This window comes from Carcharhinus amblyrhynchos, chromosome 26 (assembly GCF_965287045.1).
Source record: "Carcharhinus amblyrhynchos chromosome 26, sCarAmb.v2.hapA, whole genome shotgun sequence".
NCBI classification, from domain to species: Eukaryota; Metazoa; Chordata; class Chondrichthyes; order Carcharhiniformes; family Carcharhinidae; genus Carcharhinus; species Carcharhinus amblyrhynchos.
The window spans coordinates 35,231,376-35,250,233 of NC_137349.1; the positions used below are offsets into that span (position 1 = coordinate 35,231,376).

Genomic DNA, 18,858 nt, shown 5'->3' on the forward strand with positions numbered 1-18,858 from the left:
CGGTAAGGTGTTCCAGCAATCTCGAGTCAGTTTCTCGTGGGGTTCATTCAGCAGCAGAAAACTGTACCCAATTTGTCAATGTCATGTAGAGATGTCACAAACTGGCTGACTTGTGACATGGACCATATGTCATAGCAGTGTGGAAAAGGGTGGTCTTCCCAGACTTGGAGCTGAGATACATTGCTGGATCCGGTAGAGCAGTTTCATTCTGCACCTAACCGTACTCTAACCTGGAGTGCCTTAAAATCGGAAAGCGCTCCCATTTCTCAGCCCTCACCTGCGTTATCTTCATAAATACAACATTCAGGAATTAGAAAGTTGAACAAAAGGCTTGTGATTGTTGAGTTAAAATTTTGCTGTCCTTCCTACAGGTCATGAGGGATTTTGATGGAGCAAATAGGGAGAAAATAATCAGCAAGAAATTCCTTTACACCAAGTGTTATTATGATCTGGAATGCCCTGCCTGAAAGAATAGAGAATCAGATTTCATAGGAACTTTCAAACTGTAATTGGCCATGTATTTTGTGTTTCTTCAATGATATGTGGGTGTCATTGGCAAGGCCAGCATTTATTCCCAGCCCTAATGGCCTCCTCCTGTACTGTGGGGATTCTATGATTCTAATTGCCTGGGCAGCACGGTAGCACAGTGGTTAGCACTGCTGCTTCACAGCTCCAGGGTCCTGGGTTCGATTCCCGGCTCGGGTCACTGTCTGTGTGGAGTTTGCACATTCTCCTCGTGTTTGCGTGGATTTCCTCCGGGTACTCTGGTCCAAAGATGTGCAGGTTAGGTTGATTGGCCATGCTAAGAAATTGCCCCTTAGTGTCCAGGGATGCGTAGGTTAGAGGGATTAGTGGGTATAATATGTAGGGATATGGGGGGGGGGGAGCCTAGGTGGGATTGTGTTCGATGCAGACTCAATGGGCCGAAGGGCCTCTTTCACTGTAGGGTTCTATGATTTCTATGAACTGACTGTCTTGCTGGGCCATTTCAGAGGGCAGTTAAGAGTGAATCGCGTTGCTGAGGGTTTGGAGTCACATGTCGGTCAGATTGAGTAAAGAAGGCAGATTTCCTCCCCTCAAGGGATGTAAATGATCCAAACGGGCTTTTTTTTTACCGACAATTGATGATAGTTTCATGTTCACCGTTGAACACTTCCAGATTTATGAACTGAATCCAGCTGCCGTGGTGGGATTTGAAACCAGGGCCAGAATTTTCCAACTGTTCCTGCCGATGGGATCTTCCAGTCCCGCCAGCAGCGATCACCCATCGTGAGTTTCCCGGTAGTGAAGGTGGGGGGGGGGGTGGTTGGGGGATGGTCCATACATTGGGAAACCATGTTGGCAATGACAGGACCAGAAGATCCAACAGCTGGCCCATGGCTGCCGCGAAACTTGTAGCGGGGCAGGGGGTGGAAAATCCCACCCCGTGTCCCCAAGAGCGTTAACCTGGGTCTCTGGATTACTCGTCCCCTAACATTATCACTCTGCCACGAGGGACAGGCTTGAGCTGAGGTTATTTCAAAGCACTGATACACAGGCTGTATGGTTCCTTCCTGTCCTGCTGTAAGATTGTAAGATTTTTCGTCTGTATAAATTTCTTTTAAAAGGCTAACAGTGCCAAGCATTTAACATTAGATAACTGACATTTTCTACCTTTAGCTGCAGTTTGTAATCATTTAACTCGCTGTTTGAAAAACGGTGTAATTCCCAATTATAGTCCAAACATCCGCCTGTGGGCCAATTTAATGAGCAGGATTGGGAGCAGTGTGTTGAGTATTTTTGTGCTAGCTCTCCCCTTTGCCAGTGACTTCTTACACGTTAGTGCGATATGATACCTGGCTCCAGCTGACACAATCTGTTTGTGTTTATATCTGTGTATATTTAACACAGACACTTCCCGCCGTTACACGGGCTGATTCACCTCAGCAGTTCAAGGACCTCTCCGCAAAGCTGCTGTGGCTGAGTGTCGGCGCGTCCGGATCGTGTGACACGGCGCGGAGGTGGAAGCTCCGACCCCACAAAGCAGATCTTTGTGTCTGCTCTCAGGTCACAGGCTAGACTTTGACTCGGAACGGCATCGCAAAATGAGTCGGCAGCCTGCGGAGATTAGAAACTGGGCCACTGATAACCGAGAAACAAAGGACAAAGAAAATAACAGCACAGGAACAGACTCTCCGACCCTCCGAGCCTGCACCGACCATGCTGCCCAGCTGAACTAAAACCCCCTTACCCTTTCGGGAACCTTATCTCTCTATTCCCAACCTATTCGTGTATTTGTCAAGACGCCCCTTAAAAATCACTATCGTATCTGCTTCCACTACCTCCCCCGGCAGCGAGTTCCAGGCACCCACCACCCTCTGTGTAAACTTGCCTCGTACATTCCCTTTAAACCTTGCCCCTCGCACCTTTATGCTATTCCCCCTCGTAATTGGCCTTTCCCCCCTGGGGAAAAAGACTAGAAAAGCAATAAAGGATTTAAACATATCGGGCTGGTCCAGAAATGAATGCTGCGATGAAGAATGTGAGGCCGAATGTTTTGTACCGATAATGTGATGATGTACGATTTGAATGGATTTGGTCAAAAGAACCACAAATAATGTCTCTCTCTCTCTCCCTCTTTCTCTTACCTCCCTTCCCCCTCACTTTGCCTTCAACCTATCAGTCAATCGACCCTGGCCAGCAGTTCACATGGGAGCACTCAAACATGGAGGTTAACAAACCCAAGAACCGCTACGCCAACGTGATCGCGTATGACCATTCCAGAGTTATATTGGCACCAATTGAGGGTAAGTCTCTATCTAAGACATTGCAGTAGGTCCTGAGCTATGGAGTTACATTCTCAGCTTTCCCCACAAGTGGGTAGGGGGGGAGGGTGGAGGGAATGTCCCAGAGGTTAGTGGCAGCCCTGACCATTCAATCTGTCTCCCTGTGCCATGTCGTTCAGAGAATTGGGGCAGTGAGTTAGTGAACTAGAAGTTTTCCTGTGCGGGGAGGGGGGAAGGATGATAAATGGAAATGTGGGCATATCTCTTCGCTAGCTCTGATGGTTTCAGTCAGGCCATTGAGGTTGGCCTATTGGAGTATGAACTCCCTGATTAAGGATCCTCCTGTGGGCGGATCTTTAGGGCGGCACGGTAGCACAGTGGGTTAGCACTGCTGCTTCACAGCTCCAGGGTCCTGGCTTCGATTCTTGGCTCGGTCACTGTCTGTGTGGAGTTTGCACATTCTCCTCGTGTCTGCGTGGGTTTCCTCCGGGTGCTCCGGTTTCCTCCCACAGTCCAAAGATGTGCGGGTTAGGTTGATTGGCCATGCTCAGAAATTGTCCCTTAGTGTCCAGTGTAGCGGAGATTAGAGGGATTAGTGAGTATAATATGTGGGGATATGGGGGTAGGGCCAAGATAGGATTGTGTTCGGTGCAGACTCGATGGGCCGAAGGGCCTCTTTCTGCACTGTAGGGTTCTATGATTCTATGATTGATCCAATTGATGGGCTAGACAGGGGGTCTTTGCCTTGTACTTAACCGGGAGTGTCAGTTCCTCTGATACCCCACCCTGGAGATAGACTGCTAACTGCGAGCTCTCTGTGTACTGCTGTTAGAGTTTGTAAACAAAGGGATTTTGATGAAGGGACTTCAGTCTCTTACACTAGCAAGAGTAGTTCAGTCAGCCATTTTGGACTGGGATTGGCATGTTGCCAGAATTGCTTCAAAAATGCAGAAGAAAATATTCCATTATTGTTAATTTTATTTCATTGTGCATAACCCAAACCAATTTAACTTTGTATGAGGCACCAGTGTATAAGTGGCCATTATTAGACTGTCTTGCCTGAAATGGATGAGGGCCTATGCCATTTACAACTACCTTCATAACTCAAAATCATGCTAATTGGTGTAAGGTTACAACTAAAATGATACTGTATCAAGGTTGAAGGAGATGTAACTAGAATTCCAGAATGGTCCACAATTATAACCGTTCTGCAATACACAGCTTTCATCTGCGGCTTCAGGTTTTCTAAATGAATCAGGAACAACTGTGATTGTATGGAATAAAAAGGAAGGACAGAAATAGGATTACAAAACAAGCCCCACTCAAAGTACTGACAAAGATACTGAACCAAAACCTCCCCCCACCACATGGTGTTATTTTCGTAGTTCTACATAAAGCAGGTGGCCTGCAGGTCAGGAACCAGGACCGGGGCTAGACTTTCACTGAAATTCAGGCCAAATCCTAACTGGAAACGTGGCCAGCCCAAGTTCGACTGAATGTGGCTGGCAAGGTTCACTCATGGTACAATCAAGACACACAAATCTCCTCAAGTCATAATTTTTAGAAAAGAAAAGACCCAAGTTGTGATAAAATGCCAACCTACTCGATGTCCAAGATGTATTTGGAGGGAGCTTTACTTTTTCATTAATTTGTGGGACAAGGGCAGTTCTGGCTTATCAGCATTTATTGCCCATCCCTAGTTGCCTGAGGGGCAGTTGAGAGTCAACCACATTGCTGTGGCTCTGGACTTGCTAAGGATGGCAGATCTCCTTCCCTAGTGGACATTAGTGAATTAGTTGGGTCTTTCTGACAGTCAACAATGATTTAGTGGTCATCAATAGGTTCTTAATTCCAGATAGTCTTTATTGAATTCAAACCCATTTGCCGTGGTGGGATTTGAACCTGGGTCCCCAGAGCATTAGCTGAGTTTCTGGATTAATAGTCTAGCAATAATACCACTAGGCCATCGCCTTCCCACACCACAAACTTATTTCTGTTGATCTTTGCAAATTCACATGGGATTTGAAGCTCAGGTTTGCCCCTTTAATCAGGTGTATTTAAAATTTCCCTTTGCTGAATTGGCATAGTTTGTGTGATATTATTCTCTTATCCCAGCCTCCTTCATCCTTTCCAGTAGACGCAGTGCTATTTTAGGCTGGAATTGTTGAACAAATTTTAATCTTTGATCTGTTGCCATGGGTAACATTAGGGATTTATAATATTTTGAAAAAGCAGGAGTAGAGTGGCCCAGAAAATCCAGTTTGTGCTTCATCTGATGGGCGGAATTTAGTTCCAACTCAACAGCAGGCCTGGGTAACAGGTAGGAGACACATCATCAGGTGTGAGTGCAGGAAGAGCCCATCACCGCCTTCCCAAGCCCCCCTGAGGAGGTCAGGGCAGAGAAGGCCGAGCATAGCCTTCCTACCCAGAGGTCAACTGAGGCCCTTAAGTGGTCAATTAAGGGCCTCATCCCATCGCCACTGCAGCTGGGACATGGGGCATTCACCACATGGGCTAGATACACTATGGTGGCTTCCCTGTGGGTGGGGTCAGAGGACCCTCCTGATCAGGCACCCTGTGGCCATTGGCATGGGCCAATCCCTCTGAAGATTAAACTGCACTAAGACATTGTGTCTTCACTGACCTTTTAGATGTAGTAAGAAGTCTCACAACACCAGGTTAAAGTCCAACAGGTTTATTTGATAGTAAACGCCACTAGCTTTCAGAACGCTGTTCCTTTGTCAGGTGAGTGGAGAGTTCTGCTCGCAAACAGGGCATATAAAGGCACACTCAGTTTACATAATACTGATTAGAATGCAGTCTTTACAGCTATTCAAGTCTTAAAGGTGCAGACAATGTGAGTGGAGATAGCATTAAGCATAGGTTAAAGAGATGTGTATTGTCTCCAGACAGGACAGTAAGTGAGATGTAGCAAGTCCAGGCAAGTCATGGGGGTTACAGATAGTGTGACATGAACCCAAGATCCCGGTTGAGGCATGAGGTCCTCATGTGTGCAGAACTTGGCCATCAGTTTCTGCTCAGCGACTCTGCGCTGTTGTATGTCGTGAAGGCCGCCTTGGAGAGCGTTTCCTCGAAGATCAGAGGCCGAATGCCCGTGACCGCTGAAGTGTTCGCCAACAGGAAGGGAAAGTCTTGCCTGGCGATTATCGAGTGGTGTCGTAGTGTCTGCATGGTCTCCCCAATGTACCATGCTTTGGGATATCCTTTCCTGCAGCGTATCAGGTAGACAACGTTGGCCGAGTTGCAAGAGTACGTGCTGTGTACCTGGTGGATGGTGTTCTCACGTGAGATGATGGCATCTATGTCGATGATCTGGCATGTCTTGCAGAGGTTGCTGTGGCAGGGTTGTGTGATGTTGTGGTCACTGTTCTCCTGAAGGCTGGTAGTTTGCTACGGACAATGGTCTGTTTGAGGTTGTGCAGTTGTTTGAAGGCAAGAAGTGGGGGTGTGGGGATGGCCTTGGCGAGATGTTCATCTTCATCAATGACGTGTTGAAGACTCCGGAGAAGATGTCGTAGCTTCTCCGCTCTGGGGAAGTACTGGACGGCGAAGGGTACTCTGTCCACCATGTCCCGTGTTTGTCTTCTGAGGAGGTCGATGCGGTTTTTCACTGTGGTGCATCGGAACTGTCAATCGATGAGTCGAGCGCCATATCCTGTTCTTATGATGTGCGCAGCAGAACCCAGTATAACACCACGTTCTCCTACAGGTAATGGTGTGGGTGAGCTTAGTTGCCTGTCCATTTCATTGAAGGATTTGCCGTTGATTTACTTTCTCTATCCTTTCCTTCTCTCCTGCTGCCAGTTCCTAGAATCCCTACAGAAGGAGGCCATTTGGCCCATTACACCGACAGCAATCCCAGATAGCCATATCCCCGTAACCCCACATATTTACCTTGCTAATCCCCTGCACTAAGGGACAATTTAAAATGGCCAATCATCTTAACCCGCACATCTTTGGAATGTGGGAGGAAACTGGAGCACCCGGAGGAAACCCACGCAGACAGAGGGAGAACATGCAAACTCCACAGAGACGTTAACCCAAGGCCAGAATTGAACCCAGGTCCCTGACATTGAGAAGCAGCAGTGCTAACCACTGTGTCACCCCATTTGGAAAGAAATGCAATGGCTGAAATTCTTCCCCTCCCACAGCAGGTTGTCCTGTAGCGCAGGCGGCTCACCATTGGATGCCAGCAGGATTTTCCAGTCCCGCCAAAGTTAATGGCAGTTTACATGGCTGGCAGCAGGGTCAATTCCAGTGAGATCCCACCAGCAAGAAGGGCCAGGAAGTCCATCCGAATATGTTTCCTTCTAAACATCATTACTGCATCAATGGAGATGGGCTCTTGTTTGTTTGCTAATAAACAGTGGCCGGAATTTTCCAGTCTCGCAAGCCCCTCTGCTGCTGCCAGCGAGTACGGAGAACTTGGCGCTCAGCATTTTTTTAAAGATCTACTAACATGTGAAGATTGATTTGTTTTTGGAATGTTTTGTGGTGTTGTATTCACAATATTGTTGATTGTTCTAGAACGCTGTGATTGCCTCAGCCGCTGGGCTGAAATTTGTCACAGCAGTCAAAATGTGGGCAGAGCTTTCAGAGCAGGTTGTTGGATGTGGATTGGCCTCCTCAGTGAGATGGAAGTTCTGAATAGAATAATTTCTTGTTTCAGCTTTTTAGTTACAGAGCATCATCCAGGCGGAGTAAGCCTCAGGGAAAAGCTACATAATTATAATAAGGTTGAGTTAATACGATGTTAGTGAGGTATCCATTCTGCTGAGTGCCCCCTTTTACTTGTTCTTAACTATTCTGCTCATGTAACGGAGTCCTGAGAACACAAGTGTTAGAAAAGGAAATCCCGATGGGATCTTCTACATCCACTTTGAATGGATATAAAACAGGATCTCAGATTAACATCTCATCCCAAACAGGCACTTCCTTAGTATCGGAATGCCAGGCTTAATTTTTGTACACAAATTTTGGGAGTGGGACTTGAATCTGCAATATTGTGACTCAGAAGTGGGATTCAATTTGATTTATTATTCTCACATGTATTATCATACAGTGAAAAGTATTGTTTCTTGTGCGCTATAGAGACAAAACATACCGTTCATAGAGAAGGAAACGAGAGAGTGCAGAATGTAGTGTTACACTCATAGCTAGGGTGTAGAGAAAGATCAACTTAATGCAAGGTAGGTCCATTCAAAAGTCTAACAGCAGCAGGGAAGAAGCTGTTCTTCAGTCGGGTGGTAGGTGACCTCAAACCTTTGTATCTTTTCCCCGAAGGAAGAAGGTGGAAGAGAGAATGTCCGAGATGCATGGGGTCCTTAATTATGCTGGCTGCTTTGCCGAGGCAGCGGAAAGTGTAAACAGAGTCAATGGATGGGAGGCTGGTTTAATAACTTATAACTTTGCCAAGTAACCATTCGTCAAGTGTGAACCTGTAGTGTCAGCACACCATATAACCAGGGCTGAGTTCCATGATGTACTCGCCTGATGTTCATGTCCACCACGACTCGCTGAATAACCGTCAGCAACGGGAAGCCAAGATCATTCTTTTTCTGCCCTGGAATCAATGTGAAAGGTAGTGCTGTGATAGCCACCTGAGTTAGGTCAGCTAACAGAACTGGACGTATGTATGGCTCAGTTCCATTTTGGGAAGTGATCTTGATCCATTAAGGCAATGGCTTTGGGGTATTATTGCTAGACTATGAATCCGGAAACTCAGCGAATGTTCTGGGGACTCAGGTTCGAATCCCGCCACAGCAGTTGGTGGAATTGAATTCAATTAAAAATACCTGGAATTAAGAATTTACTGATGACCTTGAAGCCATTGTTTTTTAGTGAATCCATCTGGTTCACTAATGTTCTTTAAGGAAGGAAATCTGCTGTCCTTGCCTTGCCTGGCTTACATGTGACTCCAGACCCCCAGCAATGTGATTGACTCTGAATTCTTCTCCAAGGGCATCCAGGGATGGGCAATAAATGCTGGCCAGCGTGTCCCACGATGAATAAAATAGAGCTGTTGGTGGGAACTCTACGTGCTAAGCGTGCTAACTGAATTTCAGTGGGAGATGTTGTGTTCTTATAAAATTAATCATTCAGCTTATTTGCTGTATAAACGTCAAGGCACCAACCATGCAGAAGGGATTAGTCAGCACATTATTTGCAGGTCTATTTATGAAGGGTCAGATAGATGATAGCAGTCCGATGGGATTGAGGAGCTCAGGAACACATCCGAGCTGTTTGCTCACTGGAGAGCTGAAAATGTCACTTACATTGGGCGACCAAAAGAGAAAATGCTGGAGAATCTCAGCAGGTCTGGCAGCACCTGTAAGGAGAGAAAAGAGCTGACGTTTCCGAGTCCAGACGGCCCTTGGTCAAAGCTTTGACAAAGCTGCCAGACCTGCTGAGATTTTCCAGCATTTTCTCTTTTGGTTTCAGATTCCAGCATCCTCAGTAATTTGATTTTATCTTATATTGTGGGGGGGGAGGTCTCCGGCTTCCCAGCGTGCGTTACTCGGTGGTGGGAGGTGGCACAGTGTTCGTGGGGGTGGGATTCTCCGGTCCTACCGCTGTCAGTGAGATTTCCCATTGGTGTCAACCCCGCGCCATCACAAAACCCACGGGAAGGGGTGCACTGCCAGCAGAACCAGGGTATTCCGCCAGTGTGAACGGCCAAAGAATTCCCTCCAATGTGTTCTACAGTTGCGTTTGACATATCATTGCAACTGACCAGATGATAGGGTATGTGGAAAAGTAGTCAATTACAACTAAGAAATCAGTACCATGGAGTGCCATGTGGTAGAAGTGGTTCCTTGTGTTGTCCGAGTATATTACCTTGACATTCCTTGCACTCCTTAATGACTTCAATGTAATTGTTCATACCTGGCCAATAAACTGTCTCTCTTTCAAGTCTTCTCATCGGTTCTATGCCCACGTGTTGGCGATGAAGTTATTGTCGTATGTCACCTCTCAAAGGTTCTGATATGATGACCTGTCTGCCCTCAAAAATAATTGCCCAAGAGATGCCCAGCTCTTCCCGATAAGGCCCAGTGTTTTACTTGTTTGTGAATATGCCGTATGGAGGCTGGCCATCCCTCACTGCTGGTTTTACAGAATCCCTATAGCCTGGAATCTATTGCTGTTTCCTCTTGACACTAGCTTTGTGTAAAATGTACGGGTAAGTTGTAGAATATCTTCATGTTCGATATCAACCAAGTAGCTGTAAGGTTGTATTTGCTGTCTTGCTGGTTTAGGCGGTCTGCTAGTGGCATCTCTTGTGATCATCAAGTTTGTATTTAATCTTGCAGTCAAAACCTTAGAACTTTATCAATAGACATTGCAGCCTCAGTGGTCCACTGGGGTTAGTGCTTTCCTCCAGATCCTTGATCGGTTTCCACCACAAATCTCTAGCAGAATAAGCAGGTATGGAAACATCAGAGCTAATGTTTCCCCACCTTTTCAACAGAGCGAGGCCCAGTGCTGGTCCTCTCGACAGCCCGTCTCACTTGGGGAACCCGGAGACTGTGCATTGCAATCCTCCGCTAGGGATGACACTTCCAGCATAGACTCAGCCCTGCTGCAATCCTCACCGCTCTCTACTTACCAGCTGGTGGTCTCAGTGCTGGCGAGATGCTTCATTTTCACTGCAGTCGCTGCGCTGTGTTTAAAGTGCGGCACGGTGATTAGCACTGCTGCGCCAGGGACCGAGGTTCGATCCCGGCCTCGGGTCGCTGTCTGTGTGGAGTTTGCACGTTCTCCCTGTGCCTGCGTGGGTTTCCTCTGGATGCTCCAGTTTCTTCCTATAGTCCAAAAGACATGTGGGTTAGGTTGATTGGCCATGCGAAATTGCCCCTTAGTGTCAGGGGGATTAGAAGAGTAAATATGTGGGGTTACAGGGATAGGACCTAGGTGGGATTGTTGTCGGTACAGGCTCAATGGGCCAAATGGCCTCCTTCTGCACTGTAGGGATTCCATGATTCTAACTCTTTGACACTGAAACTTCGTTGTGGTCTGAACAGAAGAGATGCAAATTCAAGGGTAATAAAAATTCTCAACACGGTTACTATGTAAAGCCCTTTAAAAAACCCCAGTGTTGTCACCATGCTCTGTTTCTATAAAATAATTCCTGAAACTTGCTTGGAATATCTACTTCAAGGCTCCCATCGCCCAGAGGGATTGATCAACGCATTATCCATAGGTTCATTTTCTAAGGGTTAGATAGATGATGGGACTGTCGCAGGGTTGCAGAGCTTGGAAACACGACCAAGCTGTCATTTGCTGACTGCATTCGCAGACTGAGACTGAAAAACGTGAAACAAAGCTTATTTTCCCTTCGGGTGAGGTAAATTGATCCGTATCCTTAAATCCCAGCACAAAAAGGCGGCACAATAAGCTACAGGATAACCGCCTCCTCGACAGCTCAAGAATTAACGGACAATAGGGCGGAACGGTGGCAGAGTGGTTAGCACTGCTGCCTCACAGCGCCAGGGATCCTGGTTCAATTCCGGCCTTGGGTGTCCGTCTCTGTGGAGCTCGCATGTTCTCTCCCAAGTCTGCGCGGGTTTCCTCCGGGTTCTTCCCACAATCCAAAGACGTGTTACCGAAAGAGCAAGTGCTGGAAAATCTCAGCAGGGCTGGCAGCATCTACAAGGAGGGAAAAGAGCTGACGTTTCGAGTCCAGGTGACCCTTTGTCAAAGCTGAAAGGGGGTCATCGGGACTCCAGCTTTAACTTGGACACTTACCAGTACCCATTGAAGATCTGGCTCTCAAAAGCAAGAGTCACTTTGCCAGGTTGGCGACAGATTTATTTATTTTTAAGCAAGTTTAATTTACTGTCAAGTATTTTCAGAATCCTCTCTGAGACTCTGCCCTTTTTTTTCTCAGTGCTAAGCTGGAATGTTTGATGGTGCGGGGAATTAATAGAAGCAACTCATTACTGCCGGAGTTTAATTTCATCAGCCGTGCTTTTGGGTGGCTGTTCTAATGATCACTGACATTTGAGAAAATGCAAGGTGGCACACCGGGTGAGGGAGAGAGAGGGAAATATTCTGATGATTTTAATTAAAACTGAAATCAGTGTTAAAGAAGCTGATTAAAACAGTTCCAATCAGACTCTGGCACAACTGCCACTGTGTTCAGAATCCAGAAGAGTTATCCAGCAATTGCACGAGTGTAATCTAGTGTTTAATTGTTGGGGTTTCAAGCAATCCAATTTAAATTGATAAATTGTAAACAGTTGGCTTTATTGTCGTTGTTTGCTCACTGCCAGGCTGCAAGTTCCGCTTTACAGATCGAATTGTCCATTGTGAATGTAGCTGGTTGCTTAATTACAGCATTTATTTGTGTAGAGAGGAATTATCCTGAGATTCCCATCCGTTGACTGACATATCATTATACTACTGTAAAGTTTATTTATTACTCGCAAGTAAGGCTTATATTAACACTGCGATGAAGTTACTGTGAAATTCCCCTAGTCGCCACGCTCCGGTACCTGTTCGGGTCAATGCCCCTAACCAGCACGTCTTTCAGACTGTAGGAGGAAGCTGTAGCACCCAGGGGAAACCCGCGCAGACACGGGGAGGATGTGCAACCTCCACACAGACAGTGACCCGAGTCGGGAATCGAACCCGGGTCCCTGGCGCTGTGAGGCAGCAATGCTAACCACTGTGACACCGTGTAGCCCACTGTAAAGTTATGCTAAAGAAATACACCAAAACACCCAGAGCTGAGCACTCGAGAAGAACCTGAGCAGCCAGTCTGAAAGGAGGACAGTTTTTAAAGTTTACTTATTAGTGTCACTAGGAGGCTGACATTAACACTGCAACGAAGTCACCGTGAAGAACCCCTAGTCGCCTCACTCCAGCGCCAGATTGGGTACACTGAGGGAGAAGTTATTAGTCACAAGTAGGCTTACATTAACACTGCAATGAAGTTACTGTGGAAATCCCCTAGTCGCCACACTCCGGCGCCTGTTTGGGTACACTGAGGGAGAATTTAACACGGTCAATGCGCCTAACCAGCACGTTAGGCTGGTTAGGAAGGACTGTGGAAGGAAACCAGAGCACCCAGAGGAAACCCACGCAGACACGAGGGGAATGTGCAAACTCCACGCAGACAGTGACCCGAGCCGGGAATCGAACCCGGGTCCCTGGTGCTGTGAGGCAGCAGTGCTAACCACTGTGCCACCGTGCCGCCCCTCACGACTCACAATCCAGGGGCCAGCTGTGGGCACCTTACTGCTGAGCTACTGCTTCGGCAGGTTCACTGTTCCTTCACAACCTGTCTGGCTGCGCTGGCGCCATTCACCCCTAATTTCCCCACTTGTTGAAATGTTAAGACACGATGTTTCGGGCCAAAGGAAACCTGCCAAGCCACAACATTGTCAAACGAGAAGCTACAATGCACACCAGAGAGAAAAAGAATGCATCGCGGCACCGTTCCCAATCCAGACGGCAGGGAGGGGAGCCACAACAGGCTCCAAGCTGTGATTAACTGACACCAAGTTTAGAAAGTTGCAGCTGGTGGATGTGAGGAAGTTCCAGTTTCCAAGTCTTGCGAAAGAATAACTGGGCAGTCAATACGAGGACTCCTGAACTTGGTAAAATGCTAAAGAAACGCACAGGGCTGAGCACTCGAGAAGGGCATGAGCAGCCAGTCAGAAAGGAGGACAGTTTTTAAAGTTTATTTATTCGTGTCACAAGCATTAACACTGCAATGAAGTTAATGTGAAAATCCCCCAGTCGGCCACACTCCGGCGCCTGTCCGGGTGCACTGAGGGAGCATTTAGCACGGCCGATGCACCCTAACCAGCACGTTTTTCAGACAGTGGGAGGAAACCCACGCAGACACGGTGAGAGTGTGGGACGGTGGGCCCAAACCAGGAATTGAACCCGGCTCCCTGGCGCTATAAGGCAGCAGTGCTAACCACTGTGCCATCCTCGATTGGAGCAATTCCTCCACAGCTTTGGTGTTGGTATCTGAGCTTTCTGATGAACTGGTTGTAATAATGGGTTTGCCTCTCCCTCTCCCTGCTGGGGGCTTCCAGCACACCGACATGACTACTTTCACTAGGCCCTGCTGCCCTCTCGTAGGCAACACCGTGCAGTCACATGGAGGATCCAGAGAAAGGGATCTGTGTGCTTCCCCCAATCGCGCACAGATAGCATTAGTTAGAACAGGGTTGGCATTGCAACAAATTCGATGCCCATTTTGTGCCTGACCTACTGACTACGGTGGCACAGTAGTTAGCACTGTTGCCTCACAGCACCAGGGACCCGGGTTCGATCCCCGGCTTGGGTCACTGTCTGTGTGGACTCTGCGCCTTCTCCCCGTGTCAGTGTGGGCTTCTTCCAGTTGCTCTAATTTCTTCCCAAAGACGTGCTGGTTATGTGTATCGGCCATGCTAAATCCTCCCTCAGTGTACCCCAACAGGTGCTGGAATGTGGCAACCAGGGGATTTTCACAGTAACTTCATTCCAGTGTTAATGTAGGCCTACTAGTAACTAATAAATAAACTTCAACTTAATCCAGTTGGCCATGATTGAAATATGGTGGCCATCTTTTCAAAAAAATAGTAAACAGAGAGAAGAAATACAAATGAATGCCAGGTTTTCCAGAGACCAGGAGCACGCTAGCAACACGGAAAAGCACAGTGTCTTTCACTGATCTATTGCAGAGCTAATTTTTTGGTGATTTATGCTGTATATTTCTGGCAAAATGTAATGAGGGGTCTTTTGTCAGTCAGGAAATTGATTGTCTTGGAGGCCCAAGTAATTATAGCCGATGGCCATTCTGGGCCCAGCTTGGAAATTATTTAGCCATGACAGAGGAAGCTTGTCGGGATCAGGCTGTGCATCATAATACTGATGATGAATTGGAACACTCAGCCTGTGAAAAAACATGCTATGGGGCAATACAGCAATGCACTGGGCCCCAATCAATTCAGCTGTGACATAGACTAAAATTGGCTTTCGTTTATGGTGGGGAGGCAGCATATTGGATTCGGATGACCTTCGATGACTGTCCATTAACTCCTTGAAAGCTGTCGAGCCTGAGGACATTAGTTTTGTCCATTATTCATGTTTGACGTAAATTTGCTCGGAGAAGAATGGCTGATTCTTGCTGGAGCATGCTACTTTTTCTGATCTAGACTGTAGAGCGGTTTGGGTGGCCTGAAGATATGCAGTCAGATATAGATTGATATTCTCTCTGTCTCTTTCTCTCTCTCTCCATTCCCCACCTTTCCCAGTTACAAAGCGGTGGGGTTTGTTTGTTTTATCTCTTTCCTTTCAGCTTTCCCGATTTTTTTTCTTCTCCTGCGGTGCTCCTCCAGAGACCCCGAGGGGCTGCCCCGGTACCTCCCCCCGGTCCCTTACTCAATTATGTGTGGGCCCAGAAAGTCGCCGTTTTTGAAGAAGAAAAAGTTTATGTGCTGTGGGTGTCACTGGCTACACCCGCATCTCCATGTGAAGGTGCTGGTGAGCTGCTGTCTTGGGCCGCTGCAGTTCCCCAAGGTCTAGGTCCACACACGGGAGGGAATTCTCGGAATTTGACTCAGTGACATTGAAGGAATGGTGATATAACAGCAAGTGACTTAACAGAATCCTTACAGTGTAGGGGGAGGCCATTTGCCCATCGAGCCTGCCTCGACAGCATCCCACTCGGGCCCTACCCCCATAACCCCACATATTTACCCTGCTAGTCCCCCCAAACTAAGGGGCAATTCAGCATGGCCAATCAACCTAACCCGCACATCCTTAAGACTGTGGGAGGACAACGTGCAGACTCCACACAGACAGTCCCCCAAGGCCAGAATTGAACCAGGTCCTCGAGGCTGTGAGGCAACGGTGCTAACCAGTGTGCCAGCGTGCCGCCCCAAGTTTGCACTTGGAGGAGAACCTCCCGGTGATTGTGTTGCATCTAGGTATCTTGTCCTTCTAGATTGTAGCGTTCATGGGTTTGGAAGGTGCTGCCTGAGGAGCCTTGGTAAGTTCCTGCAGTGCATCTTGGAGATGGTACACACTGTTTGTCAGCGGTGGGGGGGATTGAATTTTTGTGGAAGGGGTAACAATCAAACGGGCAGCTTTGTCCTCAGTGCTTGACTGTTGTTGGTTTATTTAACTGGGAAGAACCTCACAGCTGAGTTTGATCCTGTCACAAGAATCCAGGAATGAAGCGAGATTCACTGGAAGAACTTCCATTGATACGATGCCTTTCATATCCTCAGGAAGCCTGAAAGTTTTTCACAATTTCCTTGTTGCTCAGTTGGAAAATACAGCCGCAAATTTTCCCTTAAACAACTAGTCAAATGTCTCAGCACTCCATCCACCTGGTCATTTTGTTATTGTTCCTGCCCCTACGTTTAAAAAAAATGGTTTCTTTTGGGCTCAGAAGCATTATGACTGCCCAGACATTTGTTGGTGTCTGGGTGTGCATCCACAGTCTTATTAACTTAACGTTTGTTACACACGCCAGCTGAAAGTGAGTCTTCTCTCGTTACAAGCGTCTGTGCACTTCAGAGCAACTTGGCAGCTCAGTGGCACAATGGTTGGCATTGCTGCCTCATAGCGCCAGGGGCCCAGGTTCAATTTGGCCTCAGTTGGCTGTGAGGAGTCTGCACTTTCTCCCAGAATCTGCGCGGGTTTCCTCCGAGTGCTCCAGTTTCCTCCCACAATCCAAAGATATGCAGGTTAGGTGGATTGGTTATGCTAAATTGCCCTTAGTGTGAAAGATGTATAGGTTAGGGGGATTAGCAGGGTAAAGATGTAGGGTTATGGGGATAGGACCTAGGTGGGACTGTTGTCGGTGCAGACTTGATGGACCAAATGGCCTCCTTCTGTACTGTAGGGATTCTATGACTCGATGGATTCCAATCTAGTATCATCCCAATACATGCTGGCTATGTCACAGTTGGTAGTACTTCGCCTCTGAGTTCACACGATCCTGGGTTTGAGCATTTTTGTGGGTTTGATGACAAAAATCAACACCGGCGCTCCCGAGTGCAGTACCAAGGGAGCACTGCACTCTTGGCATTGCTCACAGTTTCAGATGAGACCTCAAGCTGCCTGGATGATGTAAAAAATCCCAATGCTCTATTTCCATGATGTGGAGATGCCGGCGTTGGATTGGGGGGGCACAGTAAGAAATCTCACAACACCAGGTTAAGGTCCAACAGGTTTGTTTGGAATCATGAGCTTTTGGAGCGCTGTCCTTTGACTCACCTGTGTTTTGAGGAACAGGAACAGCATTCCGAAAGCTAGTGGCGTTTACTGCCAAATAAACCCATTGGACTTTAACCTGGTGTTGTGAGACTCCTTACTGTGTTTACCGCAATCCAATGCCGGCAACTCCACATCATCACCTGGTGAAGGGGCAGTGCTCTGAAAGTTCATGATTCCAAATAAACCAGTTGGATTTCAACTTGGTGAAACTTCTTACTATTTCCATGAAGAGCAGATAAATTATCCCTGGTGCCCTGGCCAGCATTTATCTCATAATCAACATCATGAGAAACAGGGGAAGTCTTGTGGCTCAGTAAGTAGTGTCCATGCCTCTGGTCCAGAAGCTCTGGGTTCAAGTCCCACTCCACTCCTTGCTGACCAAAGAAAGAATGTTCGTGGCACAGTTCAACCCAGCTACTATTGAAGGTGCTAACCCTTACAACACTATTCACTAGTACGTGTGAAAATACGAAGCAAACAAACGGATTACCTGGTCATTATTTGTGGCAGTTTGGTGTGCACACATTGGCATCTGTGTTTCCAATATTGAACTGGATACCTAATACACTTCAAAAGCATTTGAGGGCACCTCGGTGGCACAGTGGTTAGCACTGCTGCCTCAGAGCGTCAGGGACCTGGCTTCGATTCCTGGCGTGGGTGACTCTGTGTGGCGTTTGCACGTTCTCCCTTTGTCTGCGTGGGTTTTCTCCCGCAGTCCAAAGATGTGTGGGTTAGGTTGTTTGGTCATGTTTAAATTGCCCCTTAGTGTCAGAGGGATTAGCAGGGTAAATAAATAGGGCTATGGGGATAGGGCCTGGGTGAGATTGTGGACAGTGCAGATTTGATGGGCCGAATGGCCTTCTTCTGCATTGTGTGATTCTATGATTCTAAATTGCCTCTTACTGTCAGGGTGATTAGCTAGATAAATGTATGGGGTCATGGGCGTAGGGCCACGGTGGGATTGTTGTTGGTGCAGGCTCAATGGGCCGAATGGCCTCCTACTACCCTGTAGGGATTCTCAGATTCTATGGGATTCTGTGAACCTGGTCTTCTTCAACCCAAAAACAACGCCATCGACTCCTGAAGGGGATATTCAGAAGATGGAGCTGCAGCTCATCATGTTAAAAGATCCCACTTGTACACAGGTTCTTGCCACAGGATGTACTTCCTTTGCTTAGGAATCCCATCTCCTCACTTTCAAGGACAGCCCGAGAGAAAGAGAAAGTGAGGAGATGGGATTCTTAAACAAAGGGATTCCTTAGCCTAAGGTTTCCCGAGGGAGAGATGTTGACCAGGACACTGGAAGTTGCTATTTTCTTTGAGAAGTGCCATAAGATCTTTGTGGCCCACCTTCAGCTTGCCTTGATTAATATCCCACTCGTTCATTAGTTTGTTCAGCAGTGCGGCACTCCCTCACATTAACGAAATGAGGCCATTACTGAATGTGGAGTCCGACCCAGAGTGGAAACTGAAGGATTTCATAGCCCCCCCCATGCCAAAGCACATTAACACCTGGAAGCAGAATTTAAGGATGCCAGTTCTCCTGGAGAGTCTGGGAATTGAAGATTAATATCCAGGAAACTGCTTTGGGAAACCCAGGAGAAATATAAAAGGGCCTCTTCAAAAAAAAAGTGCTTTTCCTTCCATTTCCCTTGAACGATTTTCATCATTAGTTATAAAAATATTAGATCGAGGAGGAAGGTTGTACGATTGGCACTCAGGAATCATCCAGTTGTCTGTCAGATGGTGTAACAGGCCAAGGCACTTCATCGCAAAGATGGATGAACGTGTTGGGTCTCTGGGCTGAGTGTTGGACATGATGTGGAGATGCCGGCATTGGACTGGGGTA

At 47.3% G+C, this 18,858-nt stretch overlaps 1 protein-coding gene across 9 annotated transcripts in view; it reads left to right on the top strand.

Moving 5' to 3' along the window:
- The window catches only part of LOC145358780 (receptor-type tyrosine-protein phosphatase delta-like), a 517,644-nt gene that overhangs the window by 422,004 nt on the left and 76,782 nt on the right, over positions 1-18,858 (top strand). For all 9 annotated transcript variants that reach the window (XR_013889502.1, XM_080213067.1, XM_080213059.1 and 6 more), the window contains one exon: positions 2,663-2,786. Coding sequence is in view for 8 of the 9 variants with exons in the window: in XM_080213067.1 (XP_080069193.1) it covers positions 2,663-2,786 (124 nt within the window). In the remaining variant the exon portion in view is untranslated. The remainder of the gene's footprint in view (positions 1-2,662; positions 2,787-18,858) is intronic.